Source organism: Equus asinus, chromosome 14 (assembly GCF_041296235.1).
Source record: "Equus asinus isolate D_3611 breed Donkey chromosome 14, EquAss-T2T_v2, whole genome shotgun sequence".
NCBI classification, from domain to species: Eukaryota; Metazoa; Chordata; class Mammalia; order Perissodactyla; family Equidae; genus Equus; species Equus asinus.
The window spans coordinates 31750213-31771082 of record NC_091803.1 but is presented as its reverse complement, the minus strand read 5'-3'; the positions used below and the strand labels follow the sequence as shown (position 1 = coordinate 31771082).

Sequence of the window (20870 nt, the reverse complement as noted above, 5' to 3'; positions counted from 1 at the left end):
AAGAAAAATCAACAGAGAACTTAAAAGGTTATATTTCAATGAACACCTCAGGAATTTCAGAAGTAAACTACCTAGATATGCTGCAAGAATTTCATTGTACAACTTAGCTTTGATGAAGAAAAATATATCATGTCTTAGAATATTAAATTTATATGTATTGACTTAGGTATTTTTCTTCCTGGGAACTAAATCATTAGTGAGAATGTTTTGCTTTAGATTTGAATTCCCTTTAATGAATTTCATGTCAGGGAAGCAAAATTGAAGTCTGAAGAACAGCATGTAGAGAAGGAAAATGCTCAGCTTAAGATCAAGAAGGGGGCCGGCCCGGTGGCACATGGGTTAAGTGCACACATTCCACTTCGGAGGCTCAGGGTTCACTGGTTCGCATCCCAGGTGTGGACATGGCACCAACTGGTAAGCCACGCTGTGGTAGGCGTCCCACATATAAAGTGGAGGAAGAAGGGCACAGATGTTAGCTCAGGGCTAATCTTCCTCAAAAATAAAAAATAAAAATTAAAAAAATTAAAAAAAAAAGATCAAGAAGGAGCAGATAACAAAAAGTTCCTCCCATAGACTATATAAATCAGAGAACTAAACCTCATTACATCTTTTATATTTTTTTATTTTTAATTGAGGTAAAGTACACATAACGTAAGACTTACCATCATAACCATTTTTAAGCATACATTTTAGTAGTGTAAAGTACGTTCACATTGTTGTGCAATCATAACATCTTGAATATCTTTTCTCAAATCTGTCTTAAAGGCAGGAGATCTGAGTGCAGGATTCAAGGATTCGAAGCATAAAGCCTCAATACCTAATAAATGTACCCTGGAAGGTATGTTGCTTGTGGGGAAGAAAACCCCATATAGTAAAAATGAGTTTTCACTGGGAAGGTAAAAAATGGCTTCTTGCCCTCAAGATTCTCTCCTTTCTCCTCTCCCCTCCACAATCCAGTTCTTGGGAACATGTGCACACACACAAACAAAATTGTTTTATGCTTTACAGAAAGGAAAAAGAAGCTAGAAGACAACTGTGAGGCAGTGAGATCTGTTAAAGTGGCAAAGAAATCAAATTAAAAATGTTAAAGAACAACATAAGCATGATTGATGAAAACTGTGGACAAAGAAAGATGGTCACAGAGGAGTAAGATATTCACGTGTTGTTACAAATACTGTTGTGTTAGTGAATGTGGGGAACAATCTAGATAATTATAATTTTTTAAGAATATTTACCACCATATTTTTGCCATATTTATTCTATAGAGAAATGTGTTTCCCCTTTCTGCCTTGACTTTTGTAATCTGCACCTTCCGTTCCCTTCTCACTGGTTATCAGAGATTCTTATTTGTAATTAATTTCAGATTGGACGGAGTATTGGTACCAGCTTTAATCACTTCATTTTCTGGAACCCTCTGGTGCATTTACGTTGTGCTCTAGGTTTCAATCCCATCATAGTATCATGACCTGCCATATGTCTGTCATTTCTTATTAAATTCTAGACATTGGGTAGCAAATATTTAGAGAAAAATTGAGGCCTCGTGTTGTGTTATCTTGCTGCAGAAAATCTGGGAGTTTACATCTGGCGGGTGATCAGGGACGCCAGCAGTACTGAATCCTATTCATCCAGTTAGCAACTCAGACCATTCACTGAAGGCTCAATCCCTCCTAAGGCCAGTGTGTTTTCTGTCCACCTTTATTCTTCATGTGTAATCTCCTGGGACCCAGCTAAGGCCTGCACGTTTTCCTAGGGATGACCTTCATTTAGTGACCGTGAACTCCAGTTGTTTTACTTCTGTGCCCATGGATGTGTGTAAATGCTCCTCAGCTTCTTTACCTCTCAGTAGTCTCCTCTGGAATTACTTGATGAACCCTGGGGAAAGTGGCCCCAAATGCCCGGCTGACCTTAATCCTGGGCTTCCTTCTTCTCCATCTTGGCCTCATGTCTCTTTACTGGCTTGTTAGCAATTTGGTGCATTCAATCATGAATTTCATATTTTGGCCAGTGTTTCCCGTTCTTTTCATGAGGAGATGAGGGACTTCAGACCCACTCATCCATGTTTAAAAGCAAAACTTTTCTTATACTCCCTCAAGAGTCAGGTTTGTGTTAATCCTCCTGAAGCCTCGGGTAGGGGTTGCTCTGTCCTCAGTGGCATCTTGTTTGCATTAAACTGTGAGATGTTTTAGGGTGGGGCTAGTGCCCTACTTCTCTCTGTATCCTCAGCACCTTACAGTGCACCCGCTATGTTCCAGCTAGTCCAGAAATCATTTGCTGAAAGACTGATGGGTGGAGGCACATGGAAAGAAGTGGGTGGCATTAGTGGAAGGAAGAGGGGGGAGTCACATGGATTGGTGGAGTTACATCTATGGTAGTAAAAGGAAAGAAGGGACTTGAGGATTTTCCTAGCACACTGTTGGTTGAGAGCAACATTTCACTTATTGAGATGGGGAAGAGGGGGATAGGTTTGGGGTTTGGTCTCTTTCTTACTGTGCCAAGATACAGTATAAATGAATCAATCCACCTCATTTGAAAGTTTTAGCCAAACTCTGGGGACCCCAACCTGGTGCAGGTGGTGTGCATAATGATTAAATGCAGTCTCCGGAGGTTGCCTGGGAATATATCTCAAGGCATTTCTAGCTGTGTGATCCTTTTTTTTTTTTTTTGAGGAAGGTTAGCCTTGACCTAACATCTGCTGCAAATCCTCCTCTTTTTGCTGAGGAAGAATGGCCCTGAGCTAACATCTGTGCCCGTCTTCCTCTATTTTATACGTGGGATGCCTGCCACAGCATGGCTTGACAAGTGATATGTATGTTCACACCCAGGATCCAAACCAGCAAACTCCGGGCTGCTAAAGCCGAATGTGTGAACTTAACCACTGCGCCACCAGGCCGGCCCTGTGTGATCCTGACTGGTTGCTTCACCTCTCTTTGCCTCACTTTCCTCATCTGTAAAATGGGGATAATGAGACCTAGCTCCCAGTGATGTTGTGGGAACTAGATGAATGCCCAGCCTGTTGTAAACACTCATCAAAGGTGGCTATTATGGCTTCCCTTGCAGCCATGTCTGAATTCCAGGCCAAACAGCTCTTCTAAGGCAGCACCAACCAGGAAAAAGTGTGAACTAATGAATAAAGCAGAGCCAAAGACACTCAGGGGCTTTTATTATCCAGCCCCCACCCACCCACCACAATGATATATAATTTTATTGGAGTAGCTCCACTTAGAAACTGATGCCAGGACCTGGAAAATGGGCACCTTCCCTCCTGGCTTTGGAGAAGCTACAGTTCTTCCTTGACTCGTGGTTTCTTCTCTTGTCTTGGAGGTCCTTTTGGCTTAGCCACCCTTTCCTCCTTCTGAGCTGTTTCCTTCTGTTCAGCTGGCTCTTCCGGCTTGGTCCCATTCTCCAGCTCAGGCAGCTTCTGCTCAGGTAACTCTTTCTGCATAAAAGGTACCTCTTCTTCCTCAGCTAATACCTCCTCTTCTATCACTTCACTTTGTTCAATAGACCATAGCTATTCAAGAAAAGAAGGGAGGGAGGAAAGGAAGAAGGAAGATAAAGAGGCAAGAAATATGTGATAATTGTGATTATAATTGCCAAGGCCACTTTTTCTGGAAGTGCCCAGAGAGAGGCACCTGAGTGATCCTCTTAGATGCAAAGGTTCATTTGGCTTGGGTGGGGACTTTCTCAGCTGTGATTTTGCCCCTCCAAGAACAGGGCCTTTGGGGAACCAGCCTTCCTCCACTCTTAAGTCCACAGATATGGCTGCCGCCATGCCTGGCTCCAGGGCTGGGCATGTGACCCAGGCCTCGATAATTAGGTGCCTGTCCAGGACATTTGCTAGGACTACTAAGAAGTAGGTGCTTTCTTTCTAAGCTGGGAAGGATATTAGTTTAGATCTGTGGGGCAATCTTTGACGCTTCATGGGGGAGGTGACTACATTGGAATGAAGCCAACATAGAGGAAAACAGAGATGGGGAGACAGAAAACGAGTTTGAGCTTCTGCATCCACCCATACCTGATGTTCCACCAGTTATATAGGATAAATTCCCATTGTTGCTTAAGTCCAAGAGTAGTGATTCTGACATTGGTAACTGAAGAGTCCTAACTAATACAGATGGCACCTTCCAGCAGATGGCCTCACTGAGGCATGAACAGGATTAAGAGAGAATGGGGATTGTCATCCCATCCATCAAGAGAATAATGCTACAGGGCAGTATGCCATCAAGACATCTGGTTACCAACTCAGGAACAGTGGACCCAGGGAAGCAGCCTTGGGAGCTGTGTGAGACCTCAGAGACTTTGCCCCTCCGAGTGTTTCTAAAGTCTGCTGTTTCTGCTTCCTTGTAGTAAGTGCCTTTGAAATAAAATCATCCAAACTGGATGGTTGCTCAGCCATCTTCAGGTATCTCCAGAGTGCACAAGAATAATGGAATTCTTGGCATACTCTTTCCTAGTCCATTGAGGTCTTGATGATTCTGTTTGGGAAAGAATAACCCAGGGTGCTGCTTTTTCACCTTACCTCATCTTCATCTTCAAGCCTGGTCTTGATTTGACTTTCCAGAAAGTCTGAAAAGCCCTTCATGGTGTGTTCTCCCTTATACGGTACAGCCTAGGAAGGAAACAGAACAGGGTCAAAATGGTAGCCTCTTCCTGCAAGGATTGCTCCATAGGTAAATCCAGAGTCCCATTCCATTCCTAACCACCTGAGTATAGTGGGCAGGTTGCTTAACCTCTCTGAGCCTCCATTACCATGGCTCCAAGAGAAGGATAATAAAAATTCCTCCATCCACAATGATTGGGTCAGGGACTAGCAACTGACCTAAGCTGGACCCCATCTGAGTCTTGAGACTTTTGTGGAAGCTAAAGGAAAACACTCTTTAACACGAACATGAGAGGGTCATTGGAGCTGAGAACGAATCTGATTTAATAGAAGGCAGAGCTGCAGATAGGGAGAAACTGAGTCTGCGCTAATGACACAACATTTCCAGTTATGTGAGCCCTAAGAGCCCCTCACTTGTTGAGAGTCGGTGGGGAAGAGCCTGAAGAAGGGGTACCAGTCCAGGTTCATCAGCTGAATATCATTTGCCGTGATGTCGATCTTGACGATGGTGACTGTGGAGTGGTTTTGATATTTTCTGCCCAACTCCTCCAACACTGGGAACAGCGCCCTGCACTTTTCAGACCAGGTTGCATCTGGAAGAGAGGGGCCATTGCGCAGGCTCACACTAATGAGGACTCTGAAAGCTGACACTCCCCATAAACACCATCACTGTGTTCTACTAATGGTTCTGCTGCTTTGCAAATGGCACTCCTTGTGTCTTTTAATTATATATTAGGTTATTTTACATTTCAAACATAGTACCTGAAACTATTAAATAAATCAGAAAAATATTAACCTATTCTCCTTTCACCAAGATACTAACTCTTTTAGCATGTTGGGACATTTTCTTCTATTCCTTATTTTTCCTTTAACATAGCTTTTCACTCCAGATGAAGAAGAAAACCAAGAAAAATATTTATGCTGGGTGCTTCCTCATGTTCTGCCAGAAAGCATGTGTGTCTCTGTGTGCGACAACATAAGTTTTCCAATGGAGGTTAAACTTGTAGCCCAAGGTCACCCAGTGAGTTAAGCAGAGGAAGGGAGATCTGAAGACAGGTTGCTTTGACTTTTGACCATTATACCATACTGCCTTTCAGTCTGGTGGAGAGAATCCGGCCGTGAAGTGACGAGGAGGTTGTGACAAGTGCCACTACCCCTGGAAAGGAGACACTGGACTTCCTTGTGGGATAGTTCCCTGAGCTTTGATTTTGGCCCAGGCACCCAGCCCTCTGGAGAGAAATCAGGGACCAGCTCCAACACGGAAGGGAAATTGAAACTTGCCTGCTGGTCGTTCCGTTAGTTTCTGGCTGTGCAGGAGGAGTGGCCTCAGAGGCCCTGGACACTCCACATTTGGATGATCACCCCTCCTTTTACAAACCAAGTGCCTCCAGGGCCACCTGCTCTCCCAGCAGAGGCTCCGCAGCTCCCCTGGAGCCGAATGGGCGCTGAGTTGGAGCAGGAGGAAACATAATGGCCGCAGTCCCATTGACAATGTGACATCCTGCTTCCAAGAAAATGAGGCTGCTTTTGCCTTTCCCCAGAACCAAGTGGGCACTCGCATAACTCCAGGTGTCAGGTAAGTACAGAAAGGGCCACTGCAGCCTCTCATTTAAAGGCAGCAGATCATGGTTATTTAGCCACGCAGACCTTAAACACCGCACCCTGTGGATGAGAGTCCATTTCAGTGAGATTTAAAAGGCCTGCGTGATGCAATCCAGCCCTCCTTTCACCCTCCATGAAGTGATGGGATCAGAGCTCGAATTGAACTTTTTGCCTTGCAGCTTACTTACAGTGTGGCCTGGGCTAAGGCAGTTAACCTCTGTAAGGCTGGGTTCCCTGTTCTGTATCGTGGGGCAATTCGCTGGCCCTTCCTAAGAGGCTTGTTTTGAGGAGGCAATGAGAGCAGGTGTGTAAACCGCAAGCTCATGTCTGGCTCATGGTACGGGCTCAATAAATGGTAACTGCGTGTTAAATAAAAGAGATGTCTGAAGCAGCTTCATTGTCACCCTTCTCTGCGTCTCAGGCTGGGAGACAGGGTCCCTGGCTTTGGCTCTCACATGCAAATCAGAAACTGGGGAAGGGGCCAGAGTCCTTAGGTGAGCACTGGAAATAATTATAACAATAGGAATAAGAATAGCAATGATAGCTGTCATTTATCAAGTGCTTACAACATGCCAGACACTGTGCCAAGTCCTTTACATGCATGATTCGGGTCCCCAGTTTGGCCACACCAGCTCAGGTAGGTTAAATACAGCACATTTGGTAAGTCACATAAAGCCAGAAGCAGGGGGATTCAGTCCAGCCATTACCAGCATACGCACTGCAGTCAGGCTGCTTAGGTTTCAATGCCAGTTCAAGCACTTACTAGCTGCGTGACTTTGGAAAAGTTTCTTCTCCTCCCTGGGACTCTGTTTAGTCGTCTGTAAAGTGGGAGCAACAATAGTAGCTACTTTCAAAAGTATGTTGTGAGGATTAAATGAGATAGCCTAGAGAATGGCTCAGCACAAGGCCTGGCATACCATGGCATTCAGTCAGTGTTAGCCATCAGCTTTATTATTGTTATAAATAGTCACAGGCCTGGATTAAGTGGAAGGTATTTTACCCATTCCCAGAATTCGATTTTTGAGGAGGGTTGCGCTGTAGCTGATTAGCATCTTGGTCCAAACTCTTTGGGTATCTGAAGACCATTTGTGGCATGGTGCTTTGATAGATTTTGGAGATTTTGGTGCCCAAGAATTCAGGAACCACACTTGTAATGTCAGGGCTGTTGCCTCCCGTGGCCTCTGTGGAAGTACTTACAGAACATCACAAATACGTCCCTCTCCTTGTCAAAGACGACGACATTGAAATTCTTCCCAAGAAGCTGCTTAACCAGCCTCTGGTCCCAATATTTTGGAATCTCTTCACTGGATTGATGGTTCTAGGAAGCAAATTTGAGAGGTCTGAGAGTCTCTGGAAAGGGGTTGGCAGTTGGGGCTCCCAGCCCTGACTGGAAACAATGGAAAGTTTTCTCTTGTTCTTACAAGAGACTTGGAAAGAGCTTGAAATGCTGAGATGGATCATGACTTGATGTCAAGCCTGGATTGTCCGGGGCCAGTTGGGATCAGACGACTGAGGAGGAGGCAGGGCTCCAACCTGGGACAGGTTCTAGCATTTCAAAGACACGATTCTTGGAATTCTTAGATGAGAGTGGGGTTCATGTCTTTAATGTCTTAGTTTGTTCTGCCCACAAAAAATTAGCTGTCCCCAATTACTCTGATCATCAAAACCAAGATAATTTACATGACCTTTAAGATCTGTATCACACTTTGGTTCCTGCCAACCTCTCTAAACTCGTCACCATCCCTTGCGTTCTTTAGCTATACTGGTCTTCCGTAACCCAAAGGGGTGCAGAAGGCTTGTGCTGTTCCTCTGCCTGGAGGGCCTCCCCACCTTGTTCCTGCATTCCCTTCTCCATCTGGTTAACTCAGATTTACCGTTTAGAATGACCTCAAGGTAGGACTTCCCTAACTCTCATCCAGACGAGGTCAGATCCTGCTCCCATACGTTCTCACAACACTTGGTACTTGTCCTTGTATCTCTTATTCAAGTGTATCATTTATATTTATTTTTCTGGTTATTTGATTAATGTGTCTTTACCACACTAGAAAGAATGTCACATGAGACTTTTCTTCCCTTATCATTGAGTATCCACTGCCTGGTACACACCAGGACCTTGATAAATATTTTGTGAATGAATGAATGAAAGAATGAACCAAGCTCTTGTTTCTCTTTGAATGAAGTGGTATAAATTTCAGAACCTATATTTTTCTTTGCAACCATTGCTTCCTGACTATCTCTTGAATCCACACCCCTCTCTCTGTCTGCACTGCTACTACCCTAGTCCGGGAAGCCTTCCTCTCTCATCTAGATCACTGGAATAGCCTCCTAGTGTTCTCTCTGCATCGCCTCCTAATCCTCTACATGCCTTTATTCTCCTACAGGCAGAGGTCTGCCTTCACCGTGCAAATGTAGTTTCCCATTGCTCTTAGGATACCAAACCCTTAATACACAAAGAAGTCGTTGCTGTCAGGTCTGCTTAGATCACCAGCCTTATCTCCCACATTGCCTTCCCTCATTCCCACCCCAGCCTCTGGAAAGGACTTGAAGATTCTTTCAAAGGGAGCATAAAGGGGAATGGGGGCTGGGCATGGGAGATGGGAACTGGTGAACATGATGGAGAATTAGGATTGGGCCAGATCAGGCAGATCTCATCACTCATGTGAAGGATGCTCATCTTTATTGTAAGAGCACAAGAGCACCTGTTGGTCGTGGAGATGGAGACGGACACATTCTGAGGTATAACTGGAGGGAAGAGAGAGGATGGGTAGAGCTCCAGGTACATTTGTAGATGGGGGATGGAAAGTGAAGGGTCCCCTGCGTGAAGCCTTCTATTTTATTAGTGATACACGAGTCAAGTACTCAGCTGAGACTGAAAGTAGGAATGGGGTATGAAGAGAAATAGATTCAGAGATTAAGAGAATGAACACACTAAGAGAAACTTACAAAGAGATGTTAGGACATTTCTAAGTGCCCATGGGAGGTTTGGTTTGTGATTCCATGAAGCCAGCCTGCCTCACGGTGATGTTCTTTTTCTCCAGGATAGGCCTGGAAGCAGTAGGGACAAGAGATTTTCACACATTGAAGTGTATAGGGTAAATATTTGGGTTCAAAACTGATTCGGCTTGAAGTAAAGAAGCCTGACTTGTGGCCTATCAAATATACATTGTACATCTGCTTTAACCATTAAAAAATGCACTCTCTTAGGATAAGAATGCACACTTCCCCTCCTACACCCAATTGGTAACATCCTATTGGTAACACCCTATTGGTAATGTCCTATTGGTAACTCCCTGATTAGTCCCTTTCCCAACTGATTTCATGTTGACTTGCTAATTTGCAACTAAATACCTCTTTGCATTTGATGAAAATGTATCTTGGGTGTGTCTTCTGTTCTAAAAAGATATAAAACTATACTGAAAACCATGCTTCTCCAGAACACTTTCTAAGGCCTTCCTGGGTTATAATCCTCACTCTGGCTCAGGTAAAACTCACCTTATTTATCTTATCTATAGATTGGTTATTGGTTATTTGCGTCGACAGTACGGAAAGTAAGTAGGTTCAACCAAGGTTGTGACTTTGCCTGGTAAATTCTACAGGATGTAGAGGAGGTAGGAGGAGGAGGGGATACGGGAGCTAAGGGGGTCATGACCAGAGAGATGAGCCATGGAGTCCAAATTCACAAAGGAGGGCACTAAAAAGATTGTGGAATGGGATCAGAAGGTTGGGGGCCATGAAAAGGATAAGGAATTGTAGCCATGTGACAACTAGAGAAGGGATCTAAGAGTATGGGAAGCTTGAAACCAGGCTTTCAGAGGGGCTGCCATCTCTAGAGTGTGGCCATAAGAGTGAGTGGCTGAGATGGCATGGACACACCAATTGTGGGAGAAAAGACCAGGGTTTTGGATATGGACGTCACTGGAAATGATGGCAGAGTATGGAAGAAGGGCAAGTGAGGAGCTGAAGTCCTCAGAGGGTGAGAGGGAAGTGATCAGAGAACAGCAACAGGGAGTGAGATCAGGTAATCTAAGGTCCAAAGGCGTGGGCTCCCCAGGGTCTGGAGTTGTTGAAGGTAGGAGGAGGAAAGATGGTTTGGAAGTGGCGTGGAGGACACCAACCTCACCACTTCGCCTGTGACAATGTGCATCAGAAAAACAATAGCTTTCATTTTGGAAGGCTGCAGGGGAGGCAGTGTCTGTCGGGGAGCAGACAGAAGGTAATGAGTGTCCTCAGAGGTAAGGTGACCATGCATTCTGGTTTGTCTGGAGAGTCCTAATTTATTCCTGGTGTTCCAGAAATACTTTTAAAGAATGCCCCATTACTCTCAAAAGTGGCCCCATTTAGAAAATAAAAAATCTGGTCACCTAACTCTGCAGGGTGGTTGGGGATACAGCAAGTGCTCAATAAATGGCAGGTGATGTTGTGTTATGTAGCCATCATTTTGCAGCCTCTCCTCCCTTTTAGCAAAATAGGCTCCCTTCTAACCCCTCAAAAATATTAGCTGTGGTCACTAGTCTGAACTGGAGAGAATAGACATCTAGGGGACAAGAAACCTGGTTTTGAATTCCACCTCAGTCATTTCCTGTTGGTGTGTCCTTAGGGGAACTATAAAATCTCTCTAATCTCGCTTTTCTCACCTGTGAAAAGGACTGTTTCATATCAAGGACCCCACCATCTCTAGTATTCCTGAATCCAAATATATGGATGATGAAGACAATTCCCTGAGGCTTCCCATTATATGGTTCAGCTTGCCAGGGCGTTGGTCTAGGAGTCAGATGGTCTTGGGTTTAATAAAAATAATAACAATAGGGATACTGATATGGAGGAAGTATCTTCGTAGCGGATGTGGGAATCTTTCATAAGGCAAGACTGACTTTCTCGAGGAAGGAGTTCATAAAAACCACAGTGGGGTAGAGCAGGGAATGGCAAACTAAAGCCTCTGGGAAAAATCCATCCCTCCTCCTATTTTTGTAAATAAAGTTTTACTGAAACACAGCCGCACCTATTCATTTACAATTGTCTCTAGCTGCTTTCACACTACCAGGGCAGAGTACACAACAAGGACAGTATAACCTAAAATATTTACTTTTTGGCACGTAGAGGGTAGAAGGAAGCCACAAGGGAGATCTAGGTTTAATGCTAGGAAGAAGGCTTTACTCTGCACATCATGAAGACGGGAGCAGAAGGGTATGGTCCCTGGAAGGAGGGAGGAGGTGGAAAGAACCTGCTGCCCAGGGCGTTCTAGAGGAGAGACTTGTAAAAAGAGACGCATCTATTGAGTAAGACACTGTGACACTGTGTGATAGGACCCCTTCCACTGGATCCTCCTAAATATTCAGTTACAGCTCAAAATTCATATGCTTGGTGTGATGGGATTTCTAGTCTTTTTTTCAAATACTTATTCAATGCTTATTATGCGCCAGTCACTCTTCTAAGTGCCTTATGCCTTACAAATATCAACTCTTCTTCTTAACAGCCTGTGAAGGAGTAACATCATTATCCCCATTTTACAGATAAGGAAACTGAGGTACAGAGAGATTCTTGAGTAAGTAAGTGACGAGATGGATTTTGAATGCAACAGTCTGATTCCAGAGGCTGTGCTATACTGCCTCTCTATCAGTTTGAGGCAGAAAATCGGTGTGAAGGACTCTTTAATGTGCTAAGATCCCCCCTCAGGAATAAAAGGCTTACTCCCCCACTGCCAGACCTCTTTGGGGAGTGCACAGCTAAGAAGAGCTGTCTCTCCTAGCACCACACCCCCTTCCCAGGGCAAGCTGCATCCATGCCTGACCCACCTGGGGCTATAAAGGCCCACCCCTTACCCCATCCACCTGCTCAGGAAACTCTGAAAGGTTGTCCGAGCTTCAGAACTCCCCATGGGGTCAGCTGAGGCTTCATAGTGCAACTACATCATAGTACAACTTGACCTTCTGACCAATCCCACTCCCTTCCCTTCCATCTCCTTCCCCAGGTGTTGACGCCAAAGCACTCCCTAACAAACCTCTTGCAGGTTAATCTCCTTCCCAGAGTCTGCTTCTCAGAAAACCCGCCTATGACAATTAGCCTGTGCTGACAACGTGTCAGTGAGCATCCAGGTTACATAGGATCTGAGGGGCTTTAGGCTTAACGTGGTTGCTCTCACCTTCTACCCCAGACTCAAAAAAGGAAAACGCTTTTCTTTCCCTGGGGGAAACTCCTATCTTATACCCAGCTCCAAAAACTGGGTCCCCCTTCCATGTCAACCCCCAAGCCTTAGTTCACTGCTCCAGTATTAAAACAGCTGAAAACAAGTTTAGTGGATTCTATGCTTTTTGCCTTTTCTGTTAGGAGCATTTCCACTTTCCTGTAGGGAGCCACCCCTCCCTCACTCAGTCCATGTCAAGGGTGTAGGGCAGCTCTCTCTCCCATCCTTCCTGCAGTTGCTCGGGGGGCGGGGGGGGGGGGCGGGGGGGGAGTGATCACATGACCCAGAACTGGCCAATCAGAGTATCCCAACCCCTGGTTACAGGGATTGGTTTAAGATGGACACATGACCTGAATTTGTCCAAAGAGAATCGACTTGAAGACTTTTGCTGGTGCCTTTGGGGAAAAAGATGCTCTTTTTCTCCTAGGATCTGCTAAGCCACTAAAACTGTATGTTTGGAGCTTCTGGAGGCCATTACAAAGGGAGAGCATTTCAAGAAATGAAGCCAATACAGAAAGAAGGAGAGTCAAGGGTTGAAAGAGACATCCCTGGCCACATCATTTGAATGCCTGTTACAAGTCATGACTGAAGCTTCACCTACTCCTGGGACTTACCAATTGTGTGAGCAATAAACTTCAAGCTGGATTTCTGTCCCTTGCAACTGAGAGAATCCTGAATAATATAGCAAGACCTCGGTGCAGAGAGTGGGACTGTAGGCCAGGTATTGGCCAGAACTTGTTCCCATGGAAGCATTCGACTTTCAGTTCAGAGTGAGTTAAAGGCTAAGGCCAATTTTCAGGCATCTGGACAGTTGCTGGATTGTCCTTTTGGGCTTTCTTGGTCATAGCTAGGCAGAAAGTTGGAATTAGAGGCCTTTTCTCAGGCTGAAGATGAGAAATACAAGAGCAGAACCAGCCCCACTTCTTCAAGTTTGGGAAGGATGGGAGCTCAGAGGCCTTAGCTTTCTCGGGTACTTATACGGGGCTGTCACTGACTTCACATGCTGCTGCAGCTCCCTGGTGAGCTGGTCCAGGTCATGGGACAGAAACTGCGGGGCCAGGACTACAAATACCTTCACTGCCTGCGGTGAGGATGAGGGCCAAGAGAGAAGGGATCAGAGGGTGTCATCATCTGGGATAAAGCAAAATCAGTGTTAAGAATTCCACCACAGCCACCAACTGTATATCCCCTCAATTATTCCTCCAGATATCCAGGGCAGGGGAAAAGGAGAAATTGAGGATAATAAAGGTCAGGACTCCAGCTCTCTCTCAAGTGGCTTATTGGATGAGTAGGCAGGACTGTAGGTTGAGACCAGGCTCACCTCATATCCCCAGGACAATAGAGACCGATGGAGAGAAGCTAGATACAAGAGAAGAGAGGAAAATAAAGACTGGGGACCATGAGCCCAAATGATTTGCTTAACCTCTCCGATCTACAGTTTGCACATCTATAAAATGGAGATCCAATCGTCATACTTACTTCACGGGAAATGAAATGAATTCATATATAGCATAGTTTAGTTCTGTGTTTGGCACACAGAGTTGTCTCAATAGAGGATCCCTTTGGAGCCCCATTTGCCTAGTGTTTCCTAGATTTCCTTGAGTGACATGTCCCTTACCTGCCAGAGGTTTGACATTTTCAACTTCCGACAGAAATGTGCTTGGACATTGACCCACACCTCTGCACCTTAGCCTTTCCCTACACATACACCAGGCTCTGTTAGACTCCATCTGGGCCTGTTTCTACAACCCTTGTATTAGAGAGAGTCTTTCGTCTTCCCCGTATTCTCATTGTAAACCCCACGGCTCAGGGGCTCTATATTTTGGCTCAAATTCCTCCTTATTCTTCGGGTCCAGGATTGGATTCTGACAAATGCCAAACAGCAGTGGAATCCAAATAGCCCCATAATAATAGACCTTATCTGGTGCTTCTATGTGCCAGGCCTTATTCCAAGCACTTCACAAATATTAACACATTTAATCCTCACAACAACCCCTCATCTTACAGATGAGAAACTGAGGCTCAGAGAAGCTATATAACTTGCCCAAGGTCACACAGCTGGTAAGTGGCAGGGCCAAGATTTGGATACAGGCTGTCCAGCCCCCAGATTACACTTTTAACCACTAACAATTTAGCCTCGGAATCTCATTTTGACCTCACAAGAACTCAACAAAGTTGTTGTTATCCTCTGAGTTTCATAAAAGCCAAGTGACCTTATCAAAGTGAGGCAAGTGGTAGAGGAAAGACTAGAGCCCAGAGAGTCTGATGTCAAAGCTCAGGTGTCTAACATGTCATGTTGTGTTCACCGTACTGCTTCTCCCCGGTCCTAGAGAATGTCAGAGATCAGTTGACTGACCTTTGTGTCCAGTTCTAGCCATTCTTCTCTTGTCCTTGTCCCAGAGGACTTTCTGAAGCTTCTTATTGCACAGGGGGATTCCCTGGGAGTTTTCCAGGCTCAGGCCTCACTCACCTGGAGCCTCCAGCCTCAAAAGCTTCCCCTCAACCTGTTTTTCCTCTGAAAAATCCAACCTCATTAGAGTCATGGACAGCCCACTCTGCACTGATTTTTCCCGACAGGTGGAGTTTGTCTTGGACCTGCCCAAGACTGTCACAGGGAAAACCCAGCAGATGAAGCTTTGAGACAAGGAATGGAAGAGGTCTGGGCAAACTGGGGCTCAGTGGGACCTGCAGGGGCCTTTCCTTTGCATCCTGCCCTTCTTCCGCTTCCATTTCCCTTTGGGTCTTCTGTCTTCATCTGGGGATATGACATTCTTTATGACAAGAAACTCATGTGATTTTTGTCTTTCCTTGGTTATGAGCTCAAAAGCTCTCCATGTTAGATCTTGAAAAAAGAAAAGGAAGGAATGAGATGGAAGAAAGGAGAGGCGAACAGAGGAAAAAGAAAGAAAAATAAGAGAAAGATTAAAATATCGAGAGCAACTGAGAAAGAAAAGAAGGAGGGAGGGAAGGTGGACTGGAGGGAATGAGGAAAGATAGAAAGACTTGGAGAGAAGGAAAGGAAGAGAAGGAAGAAGGGGGGAAGGGAGGGAGGAAGAGAGGAAGGGAGGGAGGGAAGAAGGAGAAAAAAGAAAAGAAAGAGCTGGATAAAAATAGTAAGAGAAACTGATAAAGAAAATGATGAAAGACAGGAAGGATGGGAGGGAGAGAGGAGGGCGGGGAACATAATTACTCCCATAGATAGACAAAGAGACAGTGACAGAGTCAAGCAGAAAACTGAAAGGCCAGGGTATCCCATCTCACTCCTGGGGCAAGACCTCCATACAGAGAAGCTTGTGTATGCAGCTGGGATGGCGATGTCATTCCCATGACAACCCGAACCTTAGGGTGGTCATGAGCAGTGGAGGGGAACCACCATTTATTGAGCATTTGCCACGTGCCAGACACTGTCCTAGCCATTTTATAAATCCTGTCGTGTTTCATCTCGATGTGGCATCTGCAGACCTCGTGTCATAACTGTGAGAACAATATGGGCGCCTCAAAAAGGTGTCCCTTCCCCCAATGGCTCATGTTTGAGGTGGTTTCTCCTCTTTCTGGAATCAAGTAATAAAATCATTTTAAAATCAAGACCCTGAGGGTTGTCTTCGGGGAAAACAAAGATGGGTGGAGTGGCATTGGTGAAGAATGAACCACAGACTCAGTTCCTGGGGCCTCTAGGACCCCAAACCACGAGTCCAGAAGAGGGAGGGAGGTGAGGACTATGAGGGCTTCACCATAACCCAGAGAGGGAGTGTGAACATACCTAGCAGATTCAAGTGAGCTGGCGAAGAAAGAAAAGGATCTCTGAGGGTCTATGACTCTTCTTAAAAATGCTGAGTAATAATAACAACAATGGTAATAATAATATCAATCACTTATCAAGCACTTGCCAAGTATCAGTCACTATGCCAATCAAACTCATATATTAATCCCGCTTAATGTCCATAGTCACCCTTGATTCAGGCACTATTATTTGTCCTCCTTAGCGGAGGAGGAAACTAAGACTTGGAGAGATTAAGTGATATTCCTCAAAGTCACACAGCGTCAGGTTCCCACATACGCCTGTCTGCCTACCATGCCCATGCACGCCTTCAATCTGCTTTCCTGCTCTTCTGGCCCTTGACAAAGCAATTCTCTTACAGCTGTCTTTTAAAACATCCACTAGAATGTGGAGATACTGTGATATACTCCTCCTGGAGTCCACTAAATATGCCAGAGTTTTGTTTGGCCTAGTAGAGAAATGCAATCTGCTAATCAAATAGAAAAAGTTTGTTTTTTACTGTCTGGATTTATCAATGGTTAAAGGAGTATCATTTAACTGACAACCTCCAAGAATTTAAAATCTAGCAGATTGCTCATCCTGACACTTTCACTGCTATCTTTATCCTATAGCGAGACTGTTTTTAGTCATATGCCTTTACTCAGTGCCCCGTCCACACTCTCCTTACTTTCTCCAGGCTCAGGGATGATTGGTGATGGGAACCCATACCTTTAGGGGAAGTCTATGACCTACCCAAAGAAAAGGATCTGGCTCTTCTCTGCTCCATCCCCTTCTCCAAATGGCTTGTAAAAGCAATCACAATATTCAGCCAGTACCTTTCAGACTGGCTGAAAGGTTTGCTTACTGTGACTACAGTTAAATAACCTTCTCTTGTCTTTTTCAGGATGAGGTAAAGATAGACCACCTCGTCCTTCGTGTCCTTGTCTGGTAAAAGCCTTTCTAGTCTATTAAAGTCCCAGGCTGGCTGCAATTATCCACACATAGAAGGAGGAACTTACCCTGGAGACAGGGAGTCACCTCAGCTGACATTCACTATTATTTCAACATCAGGTTCAAGTTGTGAAATGACAGAGGGGTGGTCATTATATCACATGATAGGGAGTTTGGACTTCATCTGGAGAGTAACAAACTCAGTCAACAATGCATTTCTAAGCGATTACCTTGGTAGCTGAGTGGTAAATACATTAAAGGAGAATCTGAGAAATGCCTAGAAGAATTCCTTCTCCTTGGAACTTGATGCCTTAGTAACTAAATTAGGCAGATGGGGTTAAGGGAAAGGAGACACTGAAGGATGTGTCTAGGTTTTGATTAGGTAAACTGGGGTAGGTGGTTATAATACTTTCTGAGAGGAACAGATTTGGAAGCAGGAACATTGGATTCAGTTGTGGTCATGTTAATTTATCTATGTTATCTATGGAATGTGGAGGTTAGCATATGTTTAGTAATCAGTTGGATATTTAAGTTTGAACTCAGGGGAGAGGTCAAGATTTTAAAAGTGGTTTATAAAATTATTGACAGTGAGAGAGAGAGAGAGAGAGAGAGAGAGAGAGAGATGGACAGTGTACATTTGGAAGGAGAGGAATTGTTGATGAGGATAAGTCCTTAGAGAACAATAATGTTTAAACAGAAGAAAGACAAAGGGAATTCCATGGACAACGTTGGGAAAGAAGACTGAGAAAAGTCAGGGTATGAACACAGAAAGATGAAAGAGAGCAATTCAAGAGTTGTTTATCATTACCAAGAATAGCAAAGACTCAGAACTGAAAAGAATACGTTGCATTTGGCAGCAAGAACATCAGAAAACTTGTTTCCAAAAAAAACCAAAGATTCAATAGAGTAGTTAAGAGTAGAAAACTGGTGGCTGTGGGTTATCAGTGAAGGATGAGGAATGGAAAGAGATAGAAACAGCTAATGCAGTCTACTCTTCTTAATAAACATTAATTGAAAGGAAGAGGAACAAAAGAAAAGACACAGAATCAAGGAGGCAACTTTTGAGGGAGGGAGGTACTTGACCAAGTGTGGCAAATGTTTTCCTCCTACTCGTGTGGACTGAATTGTGTCACCCAAATTTCATATGTTGAAGCCTTAACTCCTTGTAGTACCTCAGAATGTGACTGTATTTGAACATAGGGCCTTTAAAGAGATAATTAAGTTAGAAAGAGGCCATTAGGGTGGGCTCTAATCCAATATCATGGTGTCCTGATAAGAAGAGGAGATTAGGACAGACAGAAAGACACCATGGGTGTGTGCACAGAGGGTCAATCATATGAAGAGGCAGCAAGAGGATGGCCATATGCAAGCCAAGAGGAAACCAACCCTGCCAGCACCTTGATCTTGGACTTCCAGCCTCCGGATCTGTGAGAAAATAAATTTCTGTTGGTTAAACCCCCTGGTGTGTGGTATTTTGTTATAGCAGCCTTAGCAGGCAAATACACCTGGCCAGTGGCCATTCTCCACCACCACCTCCACGCCATCTTGTTCCTTGCTAAAAGAACCCTGATTTTGTTCAGAATCAGAGTGAGCTCAGCTCACTAGCACATGAATTATGATTGGGTTAAGCCAGTGCTTTTCTAGTTCTCTTCAATTAAGTCAATTAGAAAGGTTTAGTTTGCTCCTTCTGTGTCTTCCGCTCATTTGTGGTGGAGTTTATTTGTGATTCAGCAAATATTAACTCTATACTCATGTCTTTCTACCCCTACTCAATGGAGGAATACAGTTCTCTGCTCCACGAGGTTGATCTTGATGGTGTAGCTTGCTTTGGCCAATGGTATGATGCAAGCAGAAGTTTCGAGTGTGCTTACATAGTTTGCCTTGATTTTGGTGCATCTGCCATCCACCATGAGAAGAGCATGCCCTGGAGAGCCACCAGACTCAGAATGAAAGCCTTGTGGAGCAGACATAACCCCAACACATAGCCCGAAGCTGAGCCTCCCAGACAACCTGCAGACCTGTGAGAAATAAATGTGTGTTGCTGTAAGCCGTTGAGACTTGAGGATTGCGACACAACATTATCACAGCAATAAATAACTGATAAAATCTCAATTCCCCTTTTTAACAGAAAGAGAACAGACTTGTCTCAAATATTTGGCAGGCGACTATACCCTGAAGGGGTTTAATAACAAAAACAAGATGTGCTTTCACTGTATTCACTTTTGGGTTCTTCCATTGTGGAGAGTAAAATTAATTTCTTAATGACAGTAGCATACAGAGTTTCATTTGAACTAACGTAGTTTTTGGTTTTTTATTTAATTTTTGAAGAGAATCAATGTAAAGGAAAATATTGAGTAAATAAGACTTTTTTGCATGGTTATAGCAAAAAGAAAGAAAGAAAGAAAATGAAGGTGAGGCTTGGATGACTGAAGTTTGAGAAACATTCAGGTAAGAATGGAACAAAGTTACAGAGGAGAAGAGTAGGGATGGGACCAAAATGAAAACTCAAAAGGAAGTGCAAGTAGTGCCATCTTACCTAAAAGGAAGTAGCCAAGGATGAGTGGGGAAGGTAGCTAACTTCTAGAGCTGAAGGCTCTGAGCTTGCGTTCAGAGTGCCCTGCATACTCTGAACCTCAGTCACCTCATCTGAAAAACTAGAGGGATCCAACATCACCAAGAGGATGCAGTAGAGATTCACGGAGATTGTGCCTGAGGATGCATCTCACAGGGTCGAGGTAAACTACCGGGCAGGGATTAATGATTGAGAGGTACACGTGTGAGGGGCAGAGGTGGAGTCCAGAGACTGAATGTTGCCTCAGCAAGCAAAGGTACAGTCAGGCTGGGCACAGCAACCCAGCTGCATGAACTCTGATCAGAAGTAACCTCTTATTTAACTTGTTGCTTTTTAAATTTTTTGATGAGGAACATTTGCCCTGAGCTAACATCTCTGCCAGTCATCCTCTAGTTTGCATGTAGGCCACCACCATAGCATGGCTGCCAATGAGTGGTGTAGATCCCTGCCTGGGAACTGAACCCCAGCCACCAAAGTGGAGCACACTGAACTAAATCACTAGGTCATGGGGCCAGCCCCACAATTTTAGTTACCTTTAACTAAACCTTCAGTCCACCAAAAGAGCCAATCTGCCCACAGAAGGAGAGATAGGGTGAGGAGAGAGCAGAGAAAGGGCACTTGTTTGGAAGAGCAGGGTATTTATGGAAACGAAGATCCAGCTTTTTGACAGGGTCATGACTTTTTTCGGTCATTCTTCTTTAACCAGTGCTGGGCACCGTTCTATCTCCCCCATCTCTTCAGGGTCTGGGTGCTCTAGAAAGAAGATAGTGCTGGGATAAGAGAAACAGAGGCCCCTGGAGCTGTGACCTGGATAGAGCTCATCCTGCAACTGGTTTGGCAGGTCCTGATATCTCAGCAAGCCGCACAGAAGATGAGAGAATGTGATATCTGAAACCTGTCATGCAGAAAGGGTGCTACAGAGGTAACAGCACCACCCTGAAAGAAGCTTTGATGTTTTCTTTGATCTTTTTAATGTTATTATTTAATGTTCAGGTAATACCTGAAAGATGTTCTGAAAGCTGTTAAAGGGTATCCAATGAACCCCCCCCCCCCCACTGCCATCACAGTTCTCCTCCTTAGAAGTAAATGATGCCAAGTTTTTTGGAATCCTTCCAACGATAACTGGGGGAAAATTTGGAGGGAGCCAGGTGGTAGAGAGCTTAGCTGGTTTTCTCCCTCTTTACTCAGATTGTCCCGTGATTTGCAC

The 20870-nt window shown here is 44.6% G+C and overlaps 1 protein-coding gene across 4 annotated transcripts in view; it reads right to left on the bottom strand.

The window, feature by feature from the left end:
• LOC106841728 (protein disulfide-isomerase-like protein of the testis) overlaps positions 1 to 20870 on the bottom strand; it is a 91320-nt gene that overhangs the window by 976 nt on the left and 69474 nt on the right. Inside the window, exons 2-5 of one of the 4 annotated variants that reach the window (XM_070484722.1) lie at positions 7400 to 7520; positions 5015 to 5193; positions 4520 to 4609; positions 56 to 3511 (exon numbers count right to left, since the gene is read on the bottom strand). In XM_070484722.1, the coding sequence (XP_070340823.1) occupies positions 3278 to 3511; positions 4520 to 4609; positions 5015 to 5193; positions 7400 to 7406 (510 nt within the window). In that variant the 5' untranslated portion in view covers positions 7407 to 7520 and the 3' untranslated portion in view covers positions 56 to 3277. Of the gene's footprint in view, positions 1 to 55; positions 3512 to 4519; positions 4610 to 5014; positions 5194 to 7399; positions 7807 to 19627; positions 19983 to 20870 lie in introns of those variants that run through there. The other 3 variants (XM_070484723.1, XR_011494244.1, XR_011494243.1) reach the window with 3 other exon arrangements.